This window comes from Lissotriton vulgaris, chromosome 7 (assembly GCF_964263255.1).
Source record: "Lissotriton vulgaris chromosome 7, aLisVul1.2, whole genome shotgun sequence".
NCBI lineage: Eukaryota > Metazoa > Chordata > Amphibia > Caudata > Salamandridae > Lissotriton > Lissotriton vulgaris.
The window spans coordinates 1,237,559,196-1,237,586,164 of NC_141695.1; the positions used below are offsets into that span (position 1 = coordinate 1,237,559,196).

The following is a 26,969-nucleotide window of genomic DNA, read 5'->3' on the forward strand; positions in this document are numbered from 1 at the left end:
TGCGACCTAATTTGAAGCAACACACACTATTGCACAGGTACACCTGTGACATGTAGTTTGACCAATGAGAGTCACTTATGGTATCTATTTTGTTTGTTTTTGCCAGCAGTGTTCACTATTTGTTCCTACAGCGTAAAAGCTGCACCCCATATCCCTTTATTTTCCATGCAACCCATGTACCTTAAGACCATACATGCTTGCCCTGTTACTTACGGAATACATTTTCTGTTCTTCAACAGTTCCCTTAAATCCATCTGGAATGAAATGAAACATTTAGCATACCATAGCAGTTTAAATAAAGTATGTGATCTGGTCTCTTGTGTGTGGTTGGGTGACAGGAGATGCAAGGAGAAGCATCCCTGGTGGTGGACTTTACTTGTGACTGGCAACAGTAGTATTATGTTGCGACACTCCTGTTGGGTTAATCGACTTTCACAAAAGCAATGCAAAAATTGGACTGTTAGGTTTTTAATATATTTCTGCTGCCATGTATTTTTGTGTTAAGGGCTATAGTCTGCTCCATGACAGGTAAACAGTAAGGAGTAACATTGGAAGATATAACTTTAAAATGTCATATGGTAAATTCTCAGGAATAAAATAATGAATGATTGTTTGTGCATTTTATTCTGTACCCATCATAATAAGTACATATCCATATCCACTAAGAGGTTAAGGTTATAGAACCAGGGCCGGACTGGGAACTATAACTAGCCCTAGCAAACTGCTCGGCCGGCCCCCAGGGGGAGCAGCCGAGCTGTTTACTAGGGACGGTTTCTGTCAATTGTTTTTACAGCGGGACGATATTGCCGGCTCCCGGTAACAAAAATGGCTCGCAGGAGCCCAAAACAGGCCCCCACCCTCGTGGCCCACCAGGGAAATGCCGGTGCCCGCTATGGCCAGTCCAACCCTGTAAAGAACCCTTTATGTGTCCAGAATATTCAAAAGTCAAAGACCATCCAAAGCTGCATTTTAAGGCACCATCAGTTGTGGTCAATTTAGCATTAGGATAAAGTGAAGAATTGCCATTTAATATGGAAGCCCCCAATTGTCGATTTTTTTTTTATGAAATAGCTCTGGTGAAGCCTCTAGGCCTTTGTATTAAAAGGATGAGCTTTTGGCTTTGCCACATCTTTTCTATACCGAAATATGAACGTATGCGTCAAAGTGCATGCACAAGCATGTTTGGCAATTTAGAAATTGATTTCCTATTTAGGGACACTCGTTCTTATATGACTACCATGAGTTATCATGCATGCACACACATAGGGCATAATAGGGTCACCATGTCCTTTGTTTTTTTTTATTTACTGTTCCAAGATGGCAGATCATTCCTTTGGAGTAGTTCTTTAAAAAAATGAGTCTCATTTTGAGAACATTGTGCAGCAGTAGCAAAATACAGCAGCCGGGCCCACAACTCAATAAATAAATAAACTACACAAAAATATAATAAATGGAACAGGGAAGGGAGGGTGTGGAATGGTAGGAATGGAGAGTTGGCAGGAAGTAAACACTGATGAGTGGTCGGAGCAAAGGGGAAGACACAAATGAAGATCTATATTTACAAAAAAATAAGTAAGAAATAAAAGCTGGAGTATGGGGAAGCAACATGCACATTGGTGGGGCAATGCGAGGAGAAAAAGCAGCACACAGGTAAGAGAGCGAGTAAAATTATATGCTTTATGAAGTCCTCAAAATAAAAGAACACTGTAGTTTCCATAATGCAATCACAAGGAGATGATGGTTGGAGTGCTGAAACCTCAACATCAGCAGAGGACAGATACAAGTGAACCTCAAAACAATGTGAGACCGAAATGCTCTTGCGTGGGACAAACACAAACACAAAAATAAGAAGGAAAACCATTGAATCAAGAGAGGGAAGTGAGATAGACTACACATCCCTTTATTCATGTGTAATGAAGTAACCCATGTGCCACTCTAAGTGTTTGGGAAACAACAGGTCTGGCCAACAGAAGCTAAAAAATTATGTAGGCAAGACCAAAAAAGGACTTTTAGGCTTTTACATGGCTGAACTGAGGCCCAAATTACAAGAAGTGTGGAGCGGATTTCCAGTGTGGCATTCTGCTTGGCATTATTATCAGGAAAACCGTGTTCCCATACCGGAATCTCCAGGTGCGGTTGCACTGGAAAATGTTACCAGCCGAAAATCTACATTGCACCCCTGTACACAGTTCCTGCACCCCCACCTGATCCTTAGCGAAGGCATGGTGGATGCTTGTAATGCTCCTCCATTAGATGACATTCTGACCTTCTCTATCCATCCCTTTACACAGAGGTGCTGCAGATATTCACCAGTGCCTGGAGCAGGTGGTAAATACCTGTCTTAAACCCCTTGGAATCAGGAATAGTGTGTGGAATTCTGAAAGGCAATCTAGTTCTGCAGACTTTTCCCCATTCAGAAAGGTTCAACTCATAACTGAAGGAATCCTGTGTCACAAAAATAGCTAGTACCAGTAATTCTGCTGCTCGGAATGTACTCACAGAATTTCTCCAAACACATATTGGGGCTGTCGGAAGGGCCGTAGCAGCACCAAATATTGGAGATCTCCTGTTTTGATCATGGACCTCCCAGAGATAGGCCTAGGGCATAGGGCCGCTGGTTAGGAGAGGAGAAGGGTCCTGGGAGGGTAAGTTAAACTTAGTTTAGTCTTTTTTCTTTCCTTTCTCTTTCGTATCCTTTGATGTGTGCCAGTCAGGAGGTTGTGGGCAGTGTATGGTGTACTTCTGTTGCATCATAAAACCGAAAAAAACAACATTGTTTCTAAATCATAGGGAGCATGTAATTGCTCTGTTGGGGCACATGGCACTTTACCTCATGATACATTTATTTACTGTTTCAGAGTTTGATATAAATATGTAACATGGTTTTTGAACCGCTCTTCAAGTTTTCAGAAAATGTGGAGGACAGTTATTTTTTTTTACATCACAATCTATCTGCTCCTCATTCATGTTGTAGGTTTCATCTGTATTGTCTGAGTGTTATATTGTGTATATTATATTGGATACAGTAGTTACATCTCCAATATTAAGTGAAATTGGGTTTATACGTATTCTTAAACAACATGTTATAAAACTAGGGTTTTGTGTTTTTGTTTATCAAGTTTGTATTGCACGTTTTTGCAAGAACTATGTCATAAGGTTTAACAAATAAAATTGAAAAGTCAGTCTCCCTAGAGTATGGATGTCTACCCTTGGTCCATGTGGGCCACATGTTTGGAAGATTTTTAGAACTCCTCATCAAACTGAGTCGCTCCAAGTTCATAACAGCACTTAGGACAAGGACTGTCCTCTGAACCTGATGCCCAAGACCCACAGTGGCTAAATACCCCAACAATGCATTTTAATGGGAATCCTTTAACCCGTCACTTGCTGTCCTGAGCGTCTAACATGAATCCAGTCCATGCAAGTCAATGCTGGCCACCTCTACAATGAGATCACTCTTGAATAAATCTTGTTACACAGTTGAGTGAAAAAGATACTCCAAATGATTCACTAGGATGAATGGATAGTGGAATTGACACATTTTATCACACGAAGAAGGCGTATTAATATCTGTCAATCATAATATCGCGGAGAAATCGGAAGGGGCTAGTAAACTGTGTAGATGGAAATAATAGCTTATTAATTATATAATTATAAAAAGTAAATGCACTGCAGAATTTTTTGGTATCCACACCATGACCTGCAAGACAAGCTACTATATATTTTGTTATTCCTTTGATGAATATTGATAAAGTGCCTCAAAATCCCCATCCCTTGTTGGAAGGCCCCCCTACAGAGAGATATGTGAAAGACAAAATAGTCTGGATTGCTCAATGTTGGAATCTCAGGCATAAGAATGATAAACAATATTAGGCAGCACAACCAAGTTACATTCTACATATTGAGAATGCAGGCATGCTATGTCATTTAAATTGTCATGGCTTGTTTTGTGGTGATAACCCCTAGGAGAGAGCAGCATTTATACCACGTGACCCGAATAATTATTTATTTTACTTCAAATGTGTTACAACAACTTTGGAGGCAAATATTCTGATATTGGTTTACGAAATAACCATTGATGGCCAAAAAAGTTTTGAGAACTAATTAACTTTAAAAAAAAACACCAGAAAGAGATTTATGACTTGGCCTGAACCTACATATATGCTTGTGTTCAATTCATAAACATTGCCAACAGTACAACTGAAAAGCAGCGCCACAAGGGAAGTTTCCACGCTACTACTGAAACAGTCAATTTACCTCTCCCAGGAGCTCCTGTTCCCCGTTTGCAAAAATGTAGAAAGCGTAAAGTTCTGCACAGGAGGAATGGAGCCAGCTGTGCAAATGCATTTCTTTTTCTCTGTCTGCAGGGCCAGCTTTAGCGCTGTTGGCACCCTTCTGACAATCATGTATGCACCCCATTACCTCCTCCTCGGATTTCCTTATTACCACCAAGCAAAAGTGCCCCTCATCTCTCCATAGACACTCTCTCTCATACATTTATTTTTTAAAGCACTGACTTTACTAATAAGAATGTAGAGCTGCCCAAACAAACCCTTTTCACCACCATTAGGACTAGATAAGACTGGGGAAAAAACAAAGTGCAGCTCTTTAATTACTGTTGGGAACAGTCACTGTTCTATATTGGGGTTGTATCTTATGAACTGCAGTGACAAAAGGATCACTGTGACAAAAGTAGTAATCCACTCAGCTATCCACATAAAATGCAGATCTGTGATCTGCACGGTAGGAGTTCTTTGTGGCAGGCATATTAACCCTTTGCACTACTTTATAGCAAGTGAAAACTGTAACTAGACAAGACTCTTATCTCTCTCTGGCAGGAACATTAATGACGGGAGTTTTCTTGACATTTTTATTGCTGTCTTGTTGTAAATAAAACAGTGATAGTATTAAGCATTCGCTGAAGACATGCTATCATGTCTTCATTCTAGTTTTCCCGCCCGTAATTGAAATACGGCCAGACTCCATTTTGTTTTCTGGTGTCCATCTTGTGTGCCGTACATTACCATGTGCTCGCCACGAGGCGAGCCCTACCTAACTGATTGTCACCCCTGAAGTTTGCCCAACAACAGGCTATAAATAGTTCCTTGTGCGTCCAGCGCATGTCCAGTAGGAGTCACATCTGTTTCTGATTAGCGTGGATTGGAATGTGTGTTAGGCGGGTCTCAAGAACTGTTAACTCCACCCATGTATCGATTATGTTCAAGAAATGTCCATATATGGTTGTAAATCATGCTTTGAGCAGTAACCACCCACTTATGAGCCCCTTCTTTGTGGATAAAAGGGGACCGCATGTCTGAGTTCTTTGTGCTACCTTGTACAATACTGTAGAGTGTTGTGTAAGCTGTAGTACCACCTTTAAAGGTTTATTAAACTATGTTTTTGTATTTCCAGTTTCCGTGCCAATTTCTTCTGTAGTTTGCACAGAGGAGCGAACCCTTTGCTCTTACAGGCCTTGCTGAGGCCTGTATACATCAGTCTGAAAACTGGGTTCACAGGGAACTCTGCCACAGGCGCTTTTAAATCATAAGTTACTGCTAAATACAGCGGCTCCCCTGAGGTCAGCGTCCCCCTCTCCAGGTCAGCGTCCTGTGCGGCCGCACCAGTCACACTGTCCCAAAGCCAACTCCGTCTCTGAGGAAAACATATTTTCCCAAAGGAGAAAGCTCAAAACAACAAAACGTATGGGTGATGCTTCCCTCTCCGGATCCTGGAATTATAGTTATTCCAGCTCTTGAAATGAGTAACTTTTCAACCATTTCCACAGAGTAAAAGGTTTTGGATTTCAGTTTGTAAATACCCACACAGCTACATTTTTGTGGGAATTTACAACCTTCCAGACAAAACTTGCCTTGCAAGGTCCAAGCCCCACACCTTAAATGGGATTTACTAATACAGGTTTCTCTATAAGTAATCATGACTGAATGCACAAGTACTGGGTTTTAATTTAACAACCAAATGCATTCAGGGAGTTGCAGTTCTGGTTGTCATTAGATGATTCCAATTAGCAAAAACACCAGAATAATGATTTGTAAAAGAAGAGCCCAGGACTGGATCACTGCGTCCTTAGTTGCAGGTAGTTTTTTAAACCCTAGCTAAAATATTATCCTCTGGGGCCCCACCTGGTGCAGGCTTGGTGGGAAATAAATACACAATGAGTTTAATGGAATGATGATGGATAATGGCCACAAAGAAGTATATGCATACGAGCCAAGTTCCCCAGTTCCATGCATGACTAGGAACGCCAGACCTGGATTTCTCTTAGACTTCTGAGACTTCTAGTCTTACTTAACCCAGTATAAAACCAGGACTAAAAGTCCCAGAATTCCTAGAAAAAAACAGGACTAAACTAACGAGTCACGTGTGAACCTGGGATACTTGCCAGCTATGTATATGCAGCAGGGTTGAAAAAAATCAACATTACAAATTTCCTTTAAAAGACTATGATGGGAGGCTGCTACTGATCGGTAATTGAAAAATGGTGGGAGACACTAATGAACCAAAGCACCAAGCTATCTTTTTAGAGTTAGAAATATAAATATTGTAGTTTTCTTCATACAAATTGATAGATTTCCAACTTCAGGATATTTACGAAAATGTTCTAGAGTACTAATCCTTGTATGGTTTGTTGTTTGGGCATTCACAGAAATAAATCTGACTATACTTTTATTTTTATTTTTACAGAACAGTATTTCTCTGTTAGAGAAATGCCTTCATGTATACCTTTATTAAATAACAGGGTGTTTGAGGTATCTTAAAAACCCTTGTACAAATGTTCTACGACCATTTTGTAGAGTCTATTTGCCTGTGTGAGTAGTGTGGGGAAATTGGGCAATGTATTCTGTGGCTGTTCACTGTATTCCAATGGCACATCCCGATACCTCACTTGAGACACCCATGTCTACACCTTTTGACTCAGACTTACTTCTGTGGAAAATAGGCTGCACTGAAATATTTTCAATAACAGAAAGTTTCATCTAAATGTTCAGAAATACTGGTTACATGATATGTTTTTGGCTGGTATATTGTGAGTAAGTTGCATGCCAGGACATACATCACATTCAAAAGTCACACAAGGCATTCAGTGGAAGATTAATTTGAGAAGACCATGCCTCACAACTGTGGCATACTTCTGTTTCATTGTTCCTGCAAGATACTTCGGACTTGATCCTGTCCTTCCGGGGGAAAAATAAACATTGGCAAAGCAAAGCCAATAGGTTTCGTATTTTTTAACCATGTTGTACCACAGTATAGCTGTTGTGCAGCATGGCTTAACGTACAAAAAGTGCCATGACGCGATCAATGCTGGCCCCTTTATACAGTTTTTTTTTACCTTCAACCATGCTGCACAGCAACTACCCAGCCGTACAATATGGAAAATAAAACATTTACAAAGCATACGTGTAGCTGCTGTGCAGCATGGTTGAACATTTTTAAAAGCGCTAGAAGGCAACCAGTGTGGACCATGCCAAAGCACTTTTTCTGCCCTTGTAGTTGGGCTGTACAACATGTATAAATACAAATTTGGCAAGCTCTACTAGCTTTGCAATGTTTATTTTTAAAAGTTTTTTGCAGTTTTTATTCAGGGCCCAATCGAAGCAAAGGCATAAGCAACAGTTACATTCCACAGGGTAACGTTCATTTTTAGGCACAGTGAGATACGTGATGCGCCCAGAATCTCAGGATGTTGACCAAACGCTGGGATTTGAACCCAGTTATAGAGGTGGCTGCCCTTTCTCAAACCTCGACCATTCAAATAACAACTTAGGAGGGCCAGAAAAGAATGGTAGGTGCAAGGAAAGGAGAAGGGTTTAGTTATTTTAGCTAAGACGGGAAATTAGAATGTGCGTATGTGTGTGGATCAGCATGACAAACAAATGTATTTGGATAGATCACGTAATTCCTCCTCCCTATGGCTCTCTTATCATCTGCCTTCTGAAATCTTTGCAGCAATTAGCGCGGGAACACACTGTCTTCTGTGTAACCAGGCGCTCAATAAATGGTTTATTATTATTAGATCGGCATTCTCTTACTGACATTGGTGATATGTTGATGACAGTCAAGGGTGCTAATTGTTTCTCTACGCTTGATCAGTCATCAGCATATCACCTGATCACACTAAATCTGGAGTCAAGGCAACTCACATTTTTTTACACCAATGAAGGAGTATACTGGTTCAAGCATATGCCTTTTGGTCTGGCATCCGCGGCAGTAATGTATCAAAGGGACACGCACCACTGGTTTAAGAAAGAAGATAAGGTGACTAACTTACAAGATGACATCCATGTTTTTTGGAATGATATTGAAAAGCATGATCAGTTGTTGAGGAGATGGCTGAGGATTGGTGCTGAGTTGTCATGTTCCACGATTGAAAGAGAATGTTTGGCGTGTTGGAGGGGTGTGTGTCACTTTGAAAGGTTTTGTGCGGAATGGACTACGTGATTTTCACCATTCATTGACCCTTGGTGGATGTGTTTACTAGGAAAGGTACTAGACAGATTTAATCTAGGATTATCAAGTGGGTTTTGAGATTGATGGAATACACTTTCAGAATGAAGAATGTGCCTGGAAGCAAAAACATGCATGTGGACAGTTTGTCAAGACTACCAGTGGAAAGTGAGGATGAAGGGGTTGAAGATGAGGAGCATTGCCATGTGGCAAGTGTGGATGTGCTCACTATGAATCGGATATGCCAGCTGGAGTGGGTAAAGGCAATCCGTTAGGAGTCACATTGCATGAGGTGAAGGAGTATATGATTAAGGGATGGCCGGCCAAGAGTAAAGCATCTGAGAAGGCAGAGTCATTGAGGAATATTGACTAAGAATTTTATGTCATTGGTCAGGTGGTTTTTAGGGGCGAATTGTTGGTTGCAGAGGTATTGAGGAATCGCATAGTGAGTTTAGCACACGAGGGTCATCCTGGCATGAGTGAAACCAAGTGCAGAGTGACATCAGAATACTGGTGGCCTGGATTAGACCAACGTGAATGGGTGATAAGATTTTTTACTGTGCACATGGAGTGACAAATTGCAAAAGACAGTAGAATATCCAGCTGTGGAAGTGGACAAAATGGATGCACCCTGGAAGAAGTTGGGTTTGGACATCCCTGGTCCATACCCTGTGGTGGGTTTGTGTCCCAGATTTGCTCTGGTGGCCATTGATTATTATTTGTGGTGGCCAGACATGAAACTTACAGATCATGTAACATCTCAGGATGTGATGACATTTCTGGAAGAGTTATGGCATACAAAAGGGGTACATGAACAGATGGTAACATCTCAGAGGAGATGAAGGATTTTCCTAGAATGTATGGTGTTGAGCACATCAGGTCTTTGGTCTATTTTCTTCAGAGTAATGGACTCATGGAGAGGGGCAATAGAACCTTGAAAGAGGGTCTGCAACTGCCATCGAATTAGGGGTATCAATGGAAGATTGTGGTGGAGAAATTGGTGTGGACTTATCGCACCACGCCCAACTGTGTCACTGGCAAGGTTCTGTTCGAGGTTCTGCAAGGAAGAAAAGTGAGAAGGTTGCTGAAGAAAGGGGTCAAAAGAAGAAATTGGGCTGAGAAAGTTGTTGGGCCAGGGAAACCTTTTGGAATTACAGAGTGGGCACGTGTGAGTAAAGGACTCAAGGAGGAGAAAGGGTTGGCTCAATTCTCTGATCTTAACAAGTGAAGAAGGTGTATCTGTATACTGTATTATTGAGTGACGGGGAACCTTCTGCCACATGAACCGTTGTGCTCAGGACCTTTTGCTGACTTTTTGAGGCCAAACAGGATTGCCAAAACCCGTGTCTTCGCCCACCCGCCTCCCGCCGCCTGACTCCTGTTCCATCTCGGGGTCTGGCTGCCGAGCCGAGCGTGGTGTGGGGCAAGAGGACTACAATACCCAGCATCCTCAGCGGCACAAACCGCGACTTTTGCGCGCCAGGAGGCGCTTAAATTCAGCGTCACCCCGGTCGAGGGGGGGAACCTTCTGCCACATGAACCGTTGTGCTCAGGACCTTTTGCTGACTTTTTGAGGCCAAACAGGATTGCCAAAACCCGTGTCTTCGCCCACCCGCCTCCCGCCGCCTGACTCCTGTTCCATCTCGGGGTCTGGCCGCCGAGCGGAGCATGGTGTGGGGCAAGAGGACTACAATACCCAGTATCCTCAGCGGCACAAACCGCGACTTTTGCGCGCCAGGTGGCGCTTAAATTCAGCGTCACCCCGGTCGAGGGGGGGAACCTTCTGCCACATGAACCGTTGTACTCAGGACCTTTTGCTGACTTTTTGAGGCCAAACAGGATTGCCAAAACCCGTGTCTTCGCCCACCCGCCTCCCGCCCCCTGACTCCTGTTCCATCTCGGGGTCTGGCCGCTGAGCGGAGCGTGGTGTGGGGCAAGAAGACTACAATACCCAGCATCCTCAGCGGCACAAACCGCGACTTTTGCGCGCCAGGAGGCGCTTAAATTCAGCGTCACCCCGGTCGAGGGGGGGAACCTTCTGCCACATGAACCGTTGTGCTCAGGACCTTTTGCTGACTTTTTGAGGCCAAACAGGATTGCCAAAACCCGTGTCTTCGCCCACCCGCCTCCCGCCGCCTGACTCCTGTTCCATCTCGGGGTCTGGCCGCCGAGCGGAGCATGGTGTGGGGCAAGAGGACTACAATACCCAGTATCCTCAGCGGCACAAACCGCGACTTTTGCGCGCCAGGAGGCGCTTAAATTCAGCGTCACCCCGGTCGAGGGGGGGAACCTACTGCCACATGAACCGTTGTGCTCAGGACCTTTTGCTGACTTTTTGAGGCCAAACAGGATTGCCAAAACCCGTGTCTTCGCCCACCCGCCTCCCGCCGCCTGACTCCTGTTCCATCTCGGGGTCTGGCCGCCGAGCGGAGCATGGTGTGGGGCAAGAGGACTACAATACCCAGTATCCTCAGCGGCACAAACCGCGACTTTTGCGCGCCAGGTGGCGCTTAAATTCAGCGTCACCCCGGTCGAGGGGGGGAACCTTCTGCCACATGAACCGTTGTACTCAGGACCTTTTGCTGACTTTTTGAGGCCAAACAGGATTGCCAAAACCCGTGTCTTCGCCCACCCGCCTCCCGCCGCCTGACTCCTGTTCCATCTCGGGGTCTGGCCGCCGAGCGGAGCGTGGTGTGGGGCAAGAGGACTACAATACCCAGCATCCTCAGCGGCACAAACCGCGACTTTTGCGCGCCAGGAGGCACTTAAATTCAACGTCACCCCCGTCTCTCGGGACGCCGGGCGAAGCCCGGGCCAAGGGCGGGCCCGTTTAAGCCCGTTCAAGACCGGGTAAGACTGGACTGGGCCACCTTATTGACAGTTTCACCTATTTCCCTTCTACACGATATTTCATTTGTTTATGCCCTGCTGTGTCCTGGTGTTCCTTATTAGCTTTCCATTTTTTGTTACCTTTACTGAAAGTATGTCACCAAGAACTACCAGAAGCAGCAAACCATCTCATGCTGCTCAGACAATAGGCCCAATTGATCAATTCATCGCAAGGGCAGATGACGCCATAAATCAAGGCGTCCTTTTGTTAGAAAGGAGGGTTTCCCAAGACCTAGCTACAGCCAAGCGTTCCTCTTTGGGTCTACTGGCAGCAGCTAAAACCCCACTGCGCAATTTAGACCCTGGCGCATTGTCAGAGCCCCACATGGTCCCGGGCACCGTGGACCTGTCGGTATCGATTGATCTCTCAGCTACACAATTATCACACTCTCCTCCACCTCAATCACCCCTATCAATCGAGAGAACCCCAACTCTCTTTACAAACCCAATAGACGAGGATTCTCACTCCCCGAATACTAGAGGCCAGAGGGAGGGAGCCATACCGAAAAAAAGAAGGGGGAGAAAAGGGAAAAAGAACTCACCCCAGAAAACTAACCCACAGACCCGGCAAGGATCTCCGTTACAACTCACTGCCCAATCCTCTCTCCCCAAACAAGGTATAAGTCATCCATTGTTACCTCAGCAACAGACTAGTTTTATAACATCAAATATCATTAATCTTTCATCTGATATTCCCAACCCTACTCTTAGTGGTAATGTGGGAAGTGGGCAGGACCCCCGCACTTACGATACTCATATATTGGTTTCTTTAGAGGCACTAATTAAATTATACATGAAACCTATTGAGTTATCATTGTCCAAAATTGAAAAAACGTTAGCAACACTAACATCTGATCTAAAGACTAAGAAGACTTCAATTCCTACCCCCTCCGTGGTTCAAACAATTCATTCAAAATCTACCAAAACAGGGACACCTACCACTCATCAAGCACCTCAAGCACTCAAATCTGTGACTACCACAGTGGTAGTCCATCAAAAACCAATAACCACAACTGTGCAGCAAACGTTACCATCTATCGCTGCAAAAAAGGGCCCTGCCACACCATCACTCCCAGCTCCTCCTTTGGTACCAGTTCCTACCCATACTCTACCCCACACAATGAATACAACAAAAACACCGGCAACTAAAAACGCCGCTTATAACACTAGACGCAATGGAGCTCGCTCAGCCCATCTCCCCCCGGAAGCAACTCCATTTGTCGTTATCATGACCGGGGTTCCTGAGTTGAATCCAAACTCAGAGGAACCAGGATGGTCCTTAAAAATAAAGTGTTACATTGGCTATCAACCAACAGGCCACTTCCTCCCTACACCAACAACAGAGTCACTTCAGTCCGTAGGGTTCCTTGGGTGGGTAAAGAGTTCAAAACAATTCCTGGAGATTGTGTAATAATTAATTTTGAAGACCCCCAAACGGTCGAACATATCTCCTCCTGGGGGTCCTAATTATCCTCAGAAGGAATAGGTACAAAAAGACTGTCCTTCTTTTATCCCCCAGCTAACCGCTATGCCCCAGGTCCTGAGTGGAACTGGACTCAAGTAGGAAGCTGGAATAGAAGATCAGACTGGGCAGACTGGTCGGGACAAGGAGGCAGAGACACCGCACCACCCTATGATTGGAGGGGTGTTCCCATGTATAATAGATTTGATTGCCTGGAGATGGTAGATTGACCACCATCGGCCAACAACCAGGATAGCAGGAATCCCCCTTCTTTAGGCCCATCACCATCTATTTCACCCAGACCTCTACTACCCTCGATTCCACCCCCCAGTCCTGTGTTACCACCATGTGTTGAAATCTCGCCCTACTCTGGTAACGATGACAATCGCATCTCCCTCCATACTTCGCCACAACTAGGAAGTCCAGCACACGACACCATAATTTCATCGAGCTTGCTAGTATCCGTATTATTCTGGAATGTAGCAGGCCTTCGATCAAAGATCTTACTTAAATCCTGGCTAGAATTCGTATCTATCCACCAGATAATTTGCCTGCAGGAAACCTGGGCAATCGACCCAATACATCTACAAGGCTATAAAACATTTCACTCCCCAGCGTGTACTACCACTCATGGTAGACCCATGGGAGGCCTAGTAGTATATATCTCAAATAACCTGGCAGTAAGGAATATTTCCATCCCCCATATTACCCCGAATTATCAGATCTTATCGATTATTTTTAATGATGGTACGTCATACTGTCTTATTCATTTTTATAACAACCTATCCCCAGAGGACTCTGCTAAAACTGTTTCTGCAATTTCCCATCTTATAAATGAACAACTCTTTAAACATTTACCATCTGCCTGTAATGTAATATGGGGAGGGGACTTCCATGTACCATTGTGTGTTAGTTACAAAAAAGGCACTTGTGGCCTTATAGATGAACAAGATTGTCCATTGACACACTTCACTCATTCCTATCTAGGTGACTCTCTCAATGACAGCCTTACTTCGCTAGAACTGATGTATGCAAATGAACTTGTAGATTTTAGACCCACTTTCCACAGTAGGGGTTGTTCAAGCACCATAGATTTTATTTTATGTTCCTACTTTTTAAAGGGTAAACTTTTCCAGTTTACCACCGGTTCAGAAATTTCAGGTGATCATTTTCCTAATAGCATTACTCTTAAGTTAACCTCAAATGACTCCAACCCTATCAGGAAGAGCCTACTGACCCAGAAATCTCTGACCATGGATAGAACCAATGGTTTTTCCGTGAAATGGTCAAAGATCGATCCTATAACAATTACCAAGAAGGTTATATCCAAGGCATTCCTATGGATAAACACCTGTCTGGCGGAAGACACCTCCCCCGAGCAAATTATATCTAGCTTCCGGGAGATCTTAAAAGTCATTCAGGTTGAATTACTCCGTCATCACAAAACAGGTAACCAGCCAGCCCCAAGATGGTTTAACTCGGCTTGTTGTAAAGCATTAACTGCCCTAAAGAAGGCTTTACATAACCCAGTCAGAGATAAAATCGAAGTAGCGAAACTTAGATCAGAATATAAACAGGCCCAAATTAATTGTAAAAAAGACCATAAGAAAAAACTTTGGGCCCAATTACATGCGAGCTGCCGTAGCAAGGACTGCTCCCAATTCTGGCAGGTAGTCAAATCCCCCTTCCTGGTTGATGCAAACTCGCATCAGCATCTGGACGTGGCGGTGACTGCAGACGAGTGGGTGACTCACTTTTCAAAGATCTTTAGTGACTCCCCCACGATCGGCGCTGCACAGGTTGAATCGACAGCTGATTCCACCAAAACGGAGGTATATCCAATAGATCTTCACTTCACTCTTAGCGAGATCATACACGCTTTAACCTCCTCTAAAACTGGAAAGGCCCCTGGCCCCGACGGAGTCCCCCTCGATATTTTTGTTACTAATATTGATCTATGGTCCCCAATCATCACCCAGGTGATGGTTGCAGTATCAAAAATTGGCCTTTTGGACTCTTGGTCCTCCTCCATACTTCTTCCAATTTTCAAAAATGGCGATAGAAACAACCCGGCCTGCTACAGGCCCATCTCCCTCCTGGATTCAACGGGGAAGGTCGCAGGACGCCTAATCCTGGAACGACTCCAGGATTGGGCGACAGAGAAGAACATCATCACCGACCTCCAGTATGGTTTCCAGGAGGGACTTGGTACTGTTGAACAGGCCTTAAATTTAACCCTTTTAATAGGCAAGTATGTGGGAGTAAAACGGGGCAATCTGTACATGGTCTACGTCGACCTCAGTGCGGCGTTTGACTGCGTGATACACGCCAGGTTGTGGTCTATATTGGAGGAATTGGGCGTTGATCCTCCACTTATCAAGTTTCTGCGTGAGCTTTACTCTGATGCATCAGCCTGCGTAAGATACGGGATAGGTGGAGAATTATCATCCTCATTCCGTATAACACGAGGAGTCAGACAGGGCTGTGTCCTGGCTCCCTTTTTGTTTAACCTATATACTAACGGGCTGGAAATAGCCATGTTAGTAGGGAACCAGGACCTACCCACCATCAACCAACGCCCTATCCCAGCATTACTCTATGCTAATGACTCCGTCATACTAGCCAGAACTCTAGTACAGCTGCAAAAACAACTGGATAAATACTGTACTTACATGCTTTCTTTGGGACTAAAAGTGAATAAAAGTAAGACCTTTGTCATGTATACGGGTCCGAAGGTTAAAAACCCTAAACATCTTTACATCGAACAAACTAAATTGGAACGAACTAGGGAATACCCCTATCTAGGTATTTTAATCGATGACCAATTAACCTGGAAAAGGGCAATGGCAAGCAGGAAACTGCTCTATCAGAGAGCGACCTCGGCGCTTGTCTCCTTCTCCAGAAAATTGGGCAAACCTGCTCCATCCGAGTTGCTCAAAATTTATCAAGCCAAATGTCATAGCGTTGCAACATATGGCGCAGGTGTATGGGGCTACGTAAACTCAGAAGATCTACAAGAAATCCAAAACGGTTTTATAAAATACCTACCTGCACTCCCACAGAGTGCTCCAATATACGGTTGCCATATTGAGCTTGATATTGACTATCTTTCCGATAACATCAAATGTCAACCAATCCTCTTATGGCACCGTATTTGGAACAAACCTCAATGTCACCTAACACGTGCCTTGATCTCCGATTGTTTAAAGTTGATGTCCTGGAAGAAAATTCCATGGTTAATGTATGTTTTTAACTTTTTGAAGGACCTGAACCTTACACATTACTTCACGGAGCCTTCTTCCATAGTTGAAATAAGCAGAAATGCATTAAAAAACCAATGCCTTAGCCACTTAAGAGAACTGCGCCTCTCTTGTGAAGTAGATAAACAAACTAATGTGCAAGCATTGACGGTCCAAGTTTCTCCAGGTATCCAGCCCTATCTCACTTTCTATTTATCGAATTATGAAAAATACCTATTAACTAGGTTTCGTTTTAATTTGTTTTTTCGCCTTGTCACATTTCCCACTGTGTCAAACTGGTCACATGATTTAGTCAAATGTCCGTGTGATCAAGTCTCTCCCCAAACGACTATTCATGCTGTTTTGTTTTGTCTGTACTATAACCAAGCACGTAAACGTTGGATTATTCCACTGTTGCGCCAAATGGGGTTGAGGACTTGTCGCACGGCACTTTTAGCACTTCAGCACCTAGACTCACAATACGTGGCAAAGAATGTAGCGCTTTTCCTAAAATCATGCTTAATGACCCGTAATACCATGGAGATAATGTCTAATTGATTTTTCGAATATCTGAATTAATCAATTTCTGTACATAGATTTATAGTATAATCTTTTTTATATTTTTACTTTGTAATGTAATAATGTGTTTTTATGGAAATGTATTTACCTTGTATGATGTACTTTTTATGAATATCAAAACGTTAATCGAATAAAAGAATTGAATTGAATTGAGTGACGGAAATGTATGTAATTGAAAAAAAGTGGTTAAAATTGAAGATTGCTTGTGAAAGGTGAAACTGGGGGCAACATTGATGTAGATGTAGATGTTGAACATGGTGTGCAGAATAGAAAGAGGCAAATGGGACAAAGGAGTGAAGAACATTGTGATGGTGATTCCACACATCCTTCCACAAGAGTTAGGCAGAAGCTGGCTTGGCATGAAGATTATGTCATGGGGTGACTCCAAACATGTGGGTATGTAGAATGCGAATTCGGTGTAATTGTAGGGTCTTTCTTGTAAGTGATACTTGTGATAGTGTCACGCACTTTTTTACATTGATGTTAGTTTAGTGCATATATATGTTTGTTTACATGTGAACGTCTTTGTGTATTTGGTAGTTGTGTGTGTGTATATATATATATATATACTAGCAGCCCGCCCCGGCGTTGCCCGGGGAAGAAGGGGCTGGGGGCAGCATCGCAGCAGGAGACGCGCAGCAGAGCGGCCGTTTTGTTGGTCCTGGCCACTTCTGCCCATGCTTTGTTTTCCCCGACGTCCCGACTTTGTGGAAAAGGCTTTCTGAGCACTCAGTGTTCATGGCCCCCGCCCGTCGTAGGTCCTGGCCGCTTCTGCCCACGCTTTTTTCCCCCCGACGTCCCGACTTTGTGGAAAAGGCTTTCTGAGCACTCAGTGTTTATGGCCCCCGCCCGTCGTAGGTCCTGGCCGCTTCTGCCCACACTTTGTTTCCCCCGACTTTATAGAAAAGGCTTTCTGAGCACTCAGTGTTCATGGCCCCCGCCCGTCGTAGGTCCTGGCCGCTTCTGCCCACGCTTTGTTTTCCCCCGACGTCCCGACTTTGAGGAAAATGCTTTTTGAGCACTCAGTGTTCATGGCCCCCGCCCGTCCCTTGGTGCGCACCCGCGGCTGCTTCACTTACCTCATCCGCCGCTCCTCCCCGCGCTGCTAAGTTTACTGCTCCACTGCTCCTCCTCTTCTCGACGCTCCTCACCGCTTGTCCGCTTGCCGCTCCTCCCCACCTGTCCGCAGCTCCTCCCCGCGCTCATGTCGGCCGCTCTTCCTCTTGCTCCTGAACGCCGCTCCTCCCCGCGCTCCCGATGTCATCAAGCACGTCGCGGCCGGCGCTACTTCCAAGGGACTACTTTTTTTTTATTTGTACATTTTTTAAAGAACGTATATTTTTTATTTTTATATAGCCTATGTCCTTCTGCTTGCCCTGACATTTTCAAAGATGTCTTGGGTGTTTGGATTGGTGGTGTACTTTTCGAGTTTACCTGGCTCAAAGGACACAGTTCTCTCTTTATAATAGTAGTATAGATATATATATATATATATATATATATATCCACACAGGTTTCAAAAAACAATGCAGCAGGCTCAATCCCACCGCGGCACTGCCAAGAAACAGGAGACCCAAGTTTCCGTGAGTAATTATTTATTTTCTGCAACGGACAGCATAACGTTTCGGCCTCCCAGAGGCCTTGGTCACACGGCGCCACAGAGGGCGGCGGCAGAAATTTAAAGTGCTAGTGCAACTGAATTAACCAATTACAGTGGGTGTACATTTGAAGCACAAGGAAAATAGTAGAAATACTACAATATTAACCCTTAATTTGCCATGCGCTTTAAAGACAGAAGTAACAGTATTGGGATCAATCCCTCTAAGCATGATATTGCACATGAATCAACATGATGAATTTGGTCGCATAATGCTGGTAATCTGATGTGTCCTGGCATCATGGTTATACAAAGTTATGGGATAAATCCCTAACCATAACATTCTCTGTTTCCATATAAATCAATAACAATTTTAGGAACCTGTCTCAGGACCACAATGGATAGCATTGATAATTTAAACGTGCATTGTTATACACGACACCATAAAAATGATAGGTATTTTGCTATAAATAGTTATATACATATATACAAAAATCCCATAAAAATGCTGAGCATATATTAACAGATAACCTAAAATCCAATTCTCTATGTACATGAAAAGTGAATAAGCATCAATACTACAACCTTAATTGTTTCGCCAATGCATACATACACACACACACACATTGCTTTTGTTAAATTGTATTTCTTTCCTTTTGGTTATTTTAATTTCACTTGTTTAGTAAATGGTTTCTGAGCTTACCCAGATTAGTGGGTTATTATTGGAATGGAGATGTGTTGCACTTACACTCTTTAAAGTCTGCATTTCGAGACATGCAGTGTTGTGAAAGACAAGAGAGATCTTGACCGTTGGAGAACTGGCTGACAGCTCCCTCCTGTTGTCTTTTTAATTTAAAATAAAACCTTCCTTTACCTTCCGTGTACCTGCGCATCTTTTCAAAGGGCTCAGGTGCAAACGCAAATTTAGAAAGTAAACAGTAAACTCAGATTTAGGAGCAGTAAGCACGATGAAGCACCCATTTCCCTGACTGAACGATGCTCAAGGAACATTGTTTTTTTTTATCCAGTGAGCAGAGCCAAATTGAAAAAAAAAAGTATGGTTCATCATTTGTAGCCACAGAACATAGCAGGCATGCCTGACACTATTTATGTCACTGAGTCAGGGACAAGGATGCAGGAGCCAGAACACCTTACAGCCACAGCCCATGCTGGTAAGAGCAGTGGGGCAGTGGGACTCGGTAGGTGGAATTTCGACAGACGACGAAGAGGGAAAATAAGGGCTAGAAGTAGGTAATTTGGATTTACCGATTCATAAATACCGAATTTTACCGATTCGGTATTTATGAATCGGTAAATCCAATGTAGGTAATTATTCGGTAAAAAATAAAGAATCGGTAGGATTCGGTATTTACCGAATCGGTATTTACCAATTCAATATTTGGCATTGATTCCTATGGGCCTGGCCCATAGGAATAAATATCAATTACCGAATCGGTAAATACCAATTTGGTAAATACCGAAAAATTCAAGGGTGGCAGGGTGACACTTTTACACCCTGTTGCACCCCTGATTAGGGCTTGTGTGCCATGTGGCACACAAACATGCCCTAAGGGCATGTATGTGTGCCACATGGCACAGGTGTACATGCACAGATTTGCATATACACAGGTATTCGTTATTTACCACCAATTAATAGTTGGTGGTAAATAACGAATCCTTAAAGCCCTGTGGCACTGTTTACAGTGCCACCTACATCTCAAAAGACAGATTCGGTATTTTACAGATTCAGTAATTTTACCAAATCAGTAATTTTATATATTCAGTAAAATTACCGATTCGGTAAAATTACCGATTCGGTAAAATTACCGAATCTGTATTTTGAGATGCCCTACATCTCAGTATCCAAATACCGGTCGGTAAAGACCGAAAATTAGTATTTTCGGCCGTTACCGACCAGTATTTGGATACCTACATCTGGCCCTAAGTTATTTATTGCCGTCTATTTAAATTCAACCCACCCGTCCCCACAGTTCTTACCGGCAGCTGACTCCTCATCCACCTGCAAAGATGAAATATGAAATCACTGATTGGGCGGATGCGGTTCATTTGCCTGTGAAGAGTGGTATGTATTATTATTTGTACTGGGTTACTGTTGCCAGTGGTTTGCGTCTATCTCTCACACTTTTTTTGTTCAATGTAGTAGGACAAGTTTTTATTGTCTTCTTCAATGCGTTTTGTGAATGTTACTGCTGCTGGCTTGCTTTCCATTTAGAGGTTGACAGAGTGACGTATCTACACTCTGGTTGCATGTTAATATAAGTTTTCCATCATATTTCATCCTCCATCTGCTTCTTGGAAAAGATGAAGAGAGGGGGCGGAGCTAGGGTTAGTTCAATAAAAGGTTTTTTGCATGACTTCACAATAAATTTATGATGAAACATGTCTAGGAGAAAAGCCATCATAGGATTATTTGATATTTCAATGAAACAAAAGAGAAAAAACATGAGCTTTTTTTTCAGAGCTGAATACCGGTACATGCAATTTTACTAAACCAGCTTATTTTGTTGTAAGAAGGCTGCACTACAGGGGAGCCTGCCCTTGATCTAATTATTCTCCTTGTTCCTTTACACTGCTGCTTTCTTATTGACTTTGCAGCTGCCTCTGGCTGGCAGGGAAGGGAACAGCCAGAGCTTTAAAAGGTCTGATGTTCCGAACAAGCAATGCACAGAGAGCCGCATGACCAGAAGCAATGCAGCTCTGTGTGCTTGCAGGTGACAGTACCTTAAGTGCCTCCTTTATGAGGAAATGTCTAGGGCAGCACTGCAAGTGTTCTTGCTGAGCTGGTCTATGCCAATGCGAAAGGGCAGGAATGCAGCACTTTATTGAAATACAATGCATTCCGGTCCGTTCACTCTGCACTGGCGTACAATTTGCTGCCTAGTGCCAATGCAGGCACTGTTGCACCATGGTGCAAGGATGTCTGCGTTGCATGCAGGATTGTTTTTGCAATGCTGCAAAAATGGCCATGTAACAAAAACGGCCCCCAAGGGGCCCAAAACCGCCCCCCATCCGTGCGGCGCACCGGGAGATTTCCCGGTGCCCGCTACGGCCAGTCCGTCCCTGTCTCCCTGGCACAATGTAAGGCAACACAGCCACTTGCTCTGCTTTCTCTTACTCTATATCTATGAGGTCATGCAAAGCCCTGCAAAATGGCTTTGCGTGGCCTCATAGATTTGCCTTTGCGTGGCCTCATAGATTTGCCTTTGCGTGGCCTCATAGATTTGCCTTTGCGTGGCCTCATAGATTTGCCTTTGCGTGGCCTCATAGATTTGCCTTTGCGTGGCCTCATAGATTTGCTTGCCGAAGTGTCAGAAAAAGTGACGCGGCGCAAGCCTCTCATAAATAAGCCCCTAAGTCTTATGAATGAAGGGTTGGGAGTTGGACAGAGGAAGCCCCAGACGGGACAGTGGGAGGGAAAAAATAAATGGTACCTCAATCAGAGTGTGAGCAGCGGACGGACACTAATCAAGTTAAATATATCTGTGCTGGGTCTGTGCTCCACAGAAAGCAATAGAACTGATACTTGACCTGCGCCGCCCAATCAAGAGGCAGCTAAGAAAAGTGCCACTAAAGCCAACAAATAGTGAACAATGTAAGGACTAAAAGCCCTTTACTGCAAACAATAGTGTCTTGTAAGTGAGAGCATGCTCCAGCGCACATGCTCACGCAGGTTCGTCCCTAAAAATGGGTAAAAATGTCACTACTTTTATCAAAATGTCAAAATACCCAAATAGTTTGATATTAGCCAATTAAGTTGGACCAAGTCGGAGGTAGGGAGGAAAATCTTGTAGTTTAGAACTTGTCCTTATACTGTGTGTTTTTTTCTTTATTTTGGATAATGAAAATGTAACATTTATAGGAAGACGTCTGCCCTATATGTGTCCAGGACAGCCAGCTTCTTTACCTGAAGACTCACCTTTATAGTAGGTGTAACTCACAGTCTGCACTTGTCTCCGGCGCCTTCCAGTACTGTATCCGGTACCTGCAGAAGAAGTTCGAAATGATGAGTGGAAGCACGGCTCTGCTGCACCTTCAGATCAAGAGCTAAGCAGATTTTCGTTTTAGCACTTCCTAGGTGTCTTTTTGCAATGGGCTTTGAGGAATTGCCCTGTTCTTTTGCGAAATCTGTCAATGTTGCCCTCTTGAGTTGCAGAAAAATCCTCCTCTCTGACAAGTATTTCAGACATGAACCCACACATGTTTAAAAGTCTCCCCAAATTTGCTTCTGCAGTCAGACCTTATATTTTACTTTTGATGCATAAGAGGAAGCCTTAGCACTCCTAGAGGATGTTGACACCAGCGAAGACCCTGCTGTCGTAGGACACATTTGGGGAGGGGTATTCGGTATGTAAGGTGCAGGTGACACAGTCTGGACCTTACATGCGCTGATAAACTGAGTTAGAAATAGACAACAGCCTGCTTGCTGAGTGTGTTTGGGAGTCAAAGTGGGAGAAGGATGGAACTGACTCAACCGAATGGAAAGGATGTAAGTATGTAAATTATACAAATGTTTACATTTTAGCTTTTTTATTCACCATAGTTGCTCTTCCCCGCCTTCTAAAAGTGTTACCCACACAAATGTTTTATGACAGGTAGACTGTTTTCTTGAGCTCGGTACATGACGAAATGGTTCATGTCGAAATGCTTCTGCTACTTAATAGTAACTATATAAATAAATAGATACAGAAACAGAAAGATTAAAAAAATGTTTTAAAAAATATGTATTCAGGCACAGTGCCTCTTAGATTCCAGATTCACTCTCAGTGTTCTGTTCATGTTGTTTGCAAGTCAGGAATTACTGGAAGGACAGAGCTGCTGTGTTTTTTTTGCCAAGGTCGAGGCATTACCAGTGTATACCAGGGGTGTCCAGCGTAGGACCAGTAGCACCTGATCCATGCCAGGATTTTAGAATGAGCGCAAATAATGTAAATCAGTTCGGCTCAAAATCATTCCATGTAGACTTATCTTTCCTGCCATGGTTCTGGCCCTCCTTGACCACCGTTGGACACCACTGATTGGACCTAGCATCATTTGGTTACCACCCTCAGATTAATGGATGGTGCTTTGAACAGGATTCCATCCCTGGCATGTAGGCAGTAAAGTTCTCTCTGGTTGGACAGGCCACAATAATTTCTGAACTAACTAGAATCTAGAATGAACTTTATCAGGGAATCTCTAGTAAGAGAATAAGCCACTTACCAAGGGAGCAGCAGAGAGCCACTAGGAGGAAGGCAATGACCATCTTCATGTTGGCGAGAGGAGAGTTTGTCGATCTCAAGCTTCAACCTGTTTGGATCTTGATGAAAAGTTCTGAACAGAGACCCTGTACTTGTACCAGTCTCGGATGCTACAGCTCAACCCCCAGAGTGACGTGGCAAGGCAGGCGCTATGGTCAGCAAACAACACACATCCTAGATTAGTGAATTAATGTGCTTCATTGCAGTCATATGTCAAAACCAAACACGTAGCACTTGTCACTAAACCTATAAGCAGAAAGTAAACATTCCCAGGGGTCTAGATTTTGAGCTGACGTTTGCTTTACCTACCACCTCGTTTTTTACAGTAATGATGACTCTTGCAATATCGAAAAGATGTTTCAGTGGAGAAAAAGTTGCATTTGTGAAATCACAGTTCCGTATAATTCTGGACTTCCTTCAGTTGAGGGGACAATACACATATTCTCCCGATTGGACAGTGAAGTTACATGCTAGAACAAGAGAATGAAAAGCAGTGACACAATTGGCTGCACTATATCGTCCACTGCCTTCTGAAAGACAATGGAGGGACATTTTCAAGTTGTTTTTCAGTGGGCGGGAACCCTCTGATTTTTATGTGGCAATGCCTCATTGCAAGGGGATCAGTGGGAACGTTTCATTCCATTGTATAGACAAACCGATGGGTAGTGCTTTGACCATGGCCTACTGTATTCAGGATTTTTTGAGTGGAAGTAGCTGAGTTAGACTGAGCTCCAGAGGTGGTCATCACTCCGAATAGGAGTGCACCTCCTAGACCCAAGCTGAACCCCACAATTGAGGTAAATAGTGTAATTCCTTGGGTCTGCGTGAACCACCACTTTGTGCGCAAAGACTACGCCATCTTGAATTTAATGCTCAGGTAAAGGAACAAATTTAGTGAAATATTGCATTTCGTGATTTCTAAATGTGATTTGGAACCTAAATTGAAACCCAGAGCCAGATTAAATAAATTCTCAAGCAACACAGTGTAGTAGCCAAAAAATACTGAGCTCCAGTACATGGGAAGGAGAGAGCAGGGGAGCGCAATGGCATAACGAAACTTGAGGGGGCTCCCCTGCAAGGTACGTGGAGGGGCCTCTCTGGACTCAATCGGGAGTTCTCCAGCAAAGGTGCTGTGTTGAGAGGGCCCCCTGGAGCTTGCCCCTCTCCCCCACACTGCAGGGGCTGCAGGAGCCTATGTTACACGCCTGGGAGAGTGCCACATCTACAGACATGTCTTTTTCCTCCACCCTCGCCAGCACAGAATTTTGCTGTTGAGTGCCATGTACACTCCTTTGCGCTGTAGTATAAGGTTGTTTGCTTGAGTCTATCATAGGTTTTGTACTGGAAGAGTTTCCTTCCAGTACAAAATCCTATTCCTATACAGCTTTTAAAACGTTTCCAATTTTGTCTGTGTGCTGTATATTGCAGCACACATGCAAAGTCGGAAAAGAAAGGAGAAATGAAACCAATACTCCTTTTAATGCCTCCTTTCAAGTGGGATCAATTTGGTGATGTAAAGCCCTGTCTCAAATTTTTGATAGATATGTTTTTGTGTCAAACATCATGGGAACGCCCATGTATCACCCATGTAACGCTGGCTTGATGATAAGTAATGCATACGTTACTGTTAGGCAATTTACCGAATGTAAATAACAAAAATAACTTTTGTGCTGGTTTATGTCGCTTTTGTGATACAGACACAGTGCAAAATGTTTGTAAATCTGACCCTAAGAATGCCAATAAAATACCACCACTATATTAAAAGCCCTGAAACTGGGTATTCAGCCACAGGATGCACAATTCATCTTTGTAAGGTGGTTTAATTGTTGCTACTTTGACAGTATGACCTCCTCGCCAATGGGGTGAAGGCAAGGCCTGACGATGATTCCTCATCCTTGCATGACCTTGCCACAGTTCTTTAACCCCTTCGCTGCTCATGACGAGCTCAGCTCGTCATGCAGTACACTGGTCGTGTGCTCATGACGAGCTGAGCTCGTCATGATCCATGGAATATAGGAACTTCCAGCACAGGAGGGTAATTGCCTTAGCAGTCACGTGGTTAAGGAGGTGATAATGATCCAAGGGTACTGCTGGAGGCTGAAATTAAAATGTTTGCCAAATTTACAAGTTTCACTATTTGAGAAGGTTGCAAATGTATGTAAAGTTTATAGAACATCACATGGGTGAAAATTCTTGCAAAAAAATATTTTGCAGAAGAATTTTTCTGCCCCAAATTTTTGTGGAAGAAAATTCAAGCTTTAGTAAAATGTTTTGGTGGGTTTTTCATCAGAGCTGCAGAAATTAAGTGAGCAATAACAGCCATGTTCACAGTGATATCGGATTGGCCCTTTTATATGAAAATCCTCTAAATGGACAGTTAGGGGTTTAAAAACATTTATCCAATAAAGATATTAATTCCCTCACACCTGCCCATCATTTGTATCAGTGTACGCATTAGGAACTATCATGAGCATTATATTCTGGCCTACTATGGCGTTTTTCATATATCATGTGACTCAAAGAAGGTGAAAGAAAGTATTTTTGGGTAGAGAAAGATTTATATTCCTTTATTTCCCCATTGGCTCCTCCAAATGATCTTTTCTCACAAAAAATCCAAAAGTGGGGGAGACGCTGCGCTTCTTGAACTGGGAAGCAAGGAGAGATTGTTGGGGCACAAGAAAGGACTACGAGACCCAGGAGGCCGCAGAAGCCAGACGCGCATCACCCGCCCCTCCCCCTGCAAGCGGGGAACTCAAATACTTCTTGCGACTCCCGCTCCGCGGGAGACTCTACGCTTCTTGAACCTGGAAGCAAGGAGAGATTGTTGGGGCACAAAGAAGGACTACGAGACCCAGGAGGCCGCAGGGGCCAGACGCACATCACCCGCCCCTCCCACCTGCAAGCGGGTGTATTTCCCTGAGCACCTCTTCCCGCCCCGCGAGACGTGCGCGGGCGCGTGCTGGGCGAAGCACGGGCCAAGGGTGGGCCCGTCTGAGCCCGTCCGAGTACGACCGAGGACGGGACAGGCCCCCCTCTTGACCTCTTTCTGTAAACAATACAGTAAGGTTAGTTTATTTTAAATCGACATCTACTACTGTTTCACTGCCTCGACTAGGAAAATGGCTGCAGCCGGTATGGGGAAGGGGAGAAGGTCGCTCACTGGTGGAACTATTGTGGGGACGTTAGATCAATTCCTAATAAGGGCTTCATCAGTGCTACAACATGAAATCGAGATAACTGAAAAAAGGATATCCATGGAGCGAATTTTCGAGAAACGGTCATCGCTGGGTAGACTGGCTAATGTACCATCGCCAGTGTCTCGAATCACGACCCAGGAGTTATCACCGGCGGCTCAAACAACGGCCAAAACTATGCCCGTTGGATCCCCAGGAGAAGGTAAAAAGCCAGCAGACACAGTAGGCAGGTCGCTTAGTCCTACAGCGACCGTGATAACGGTAATAACTGACCCATGCATTGTC

General features: G+C 43.9%; 1 protein-coding gene across 2 annotated transcripts in view; it reads right to left on the reverse strand.

Annotated features, from left to right (window-relative positions):
• The window catches only part of LOC147703300 (uncharacterized), a 101,681-nt gene extending 78,087 nt beyond the window's left edge, over nt 1-23,594 (reverse strand). The window contains exons 1-3 of one of the 2 annotated variants that reach the window (XM_086931735.1): nt 23,453-23,594; nt 22,170-22,235; nt 214-254 (exon numbers count right to left, since the gene is read on the reverse strand). In XM_086931735.1, coding sequence (XP_086787861.1) covers nt 214-254; nt 22,170-22,235; nt 23,453-23,501 — 156 coding nt within the window. In that variant the 5' untranslated portion in view covers nt 23,502-23,594. Of the gene's footprint in view, nt 1-213; nt 255-22,157; nt 22,236-23,452 lie in introns of both variants that reach the window. The other variant, XM_086931734.1, reaches the window with a different exon arrangement.
• Between the last annotated feature and the right edge of the window lie 3,375 nt (nt 23,595-26,969).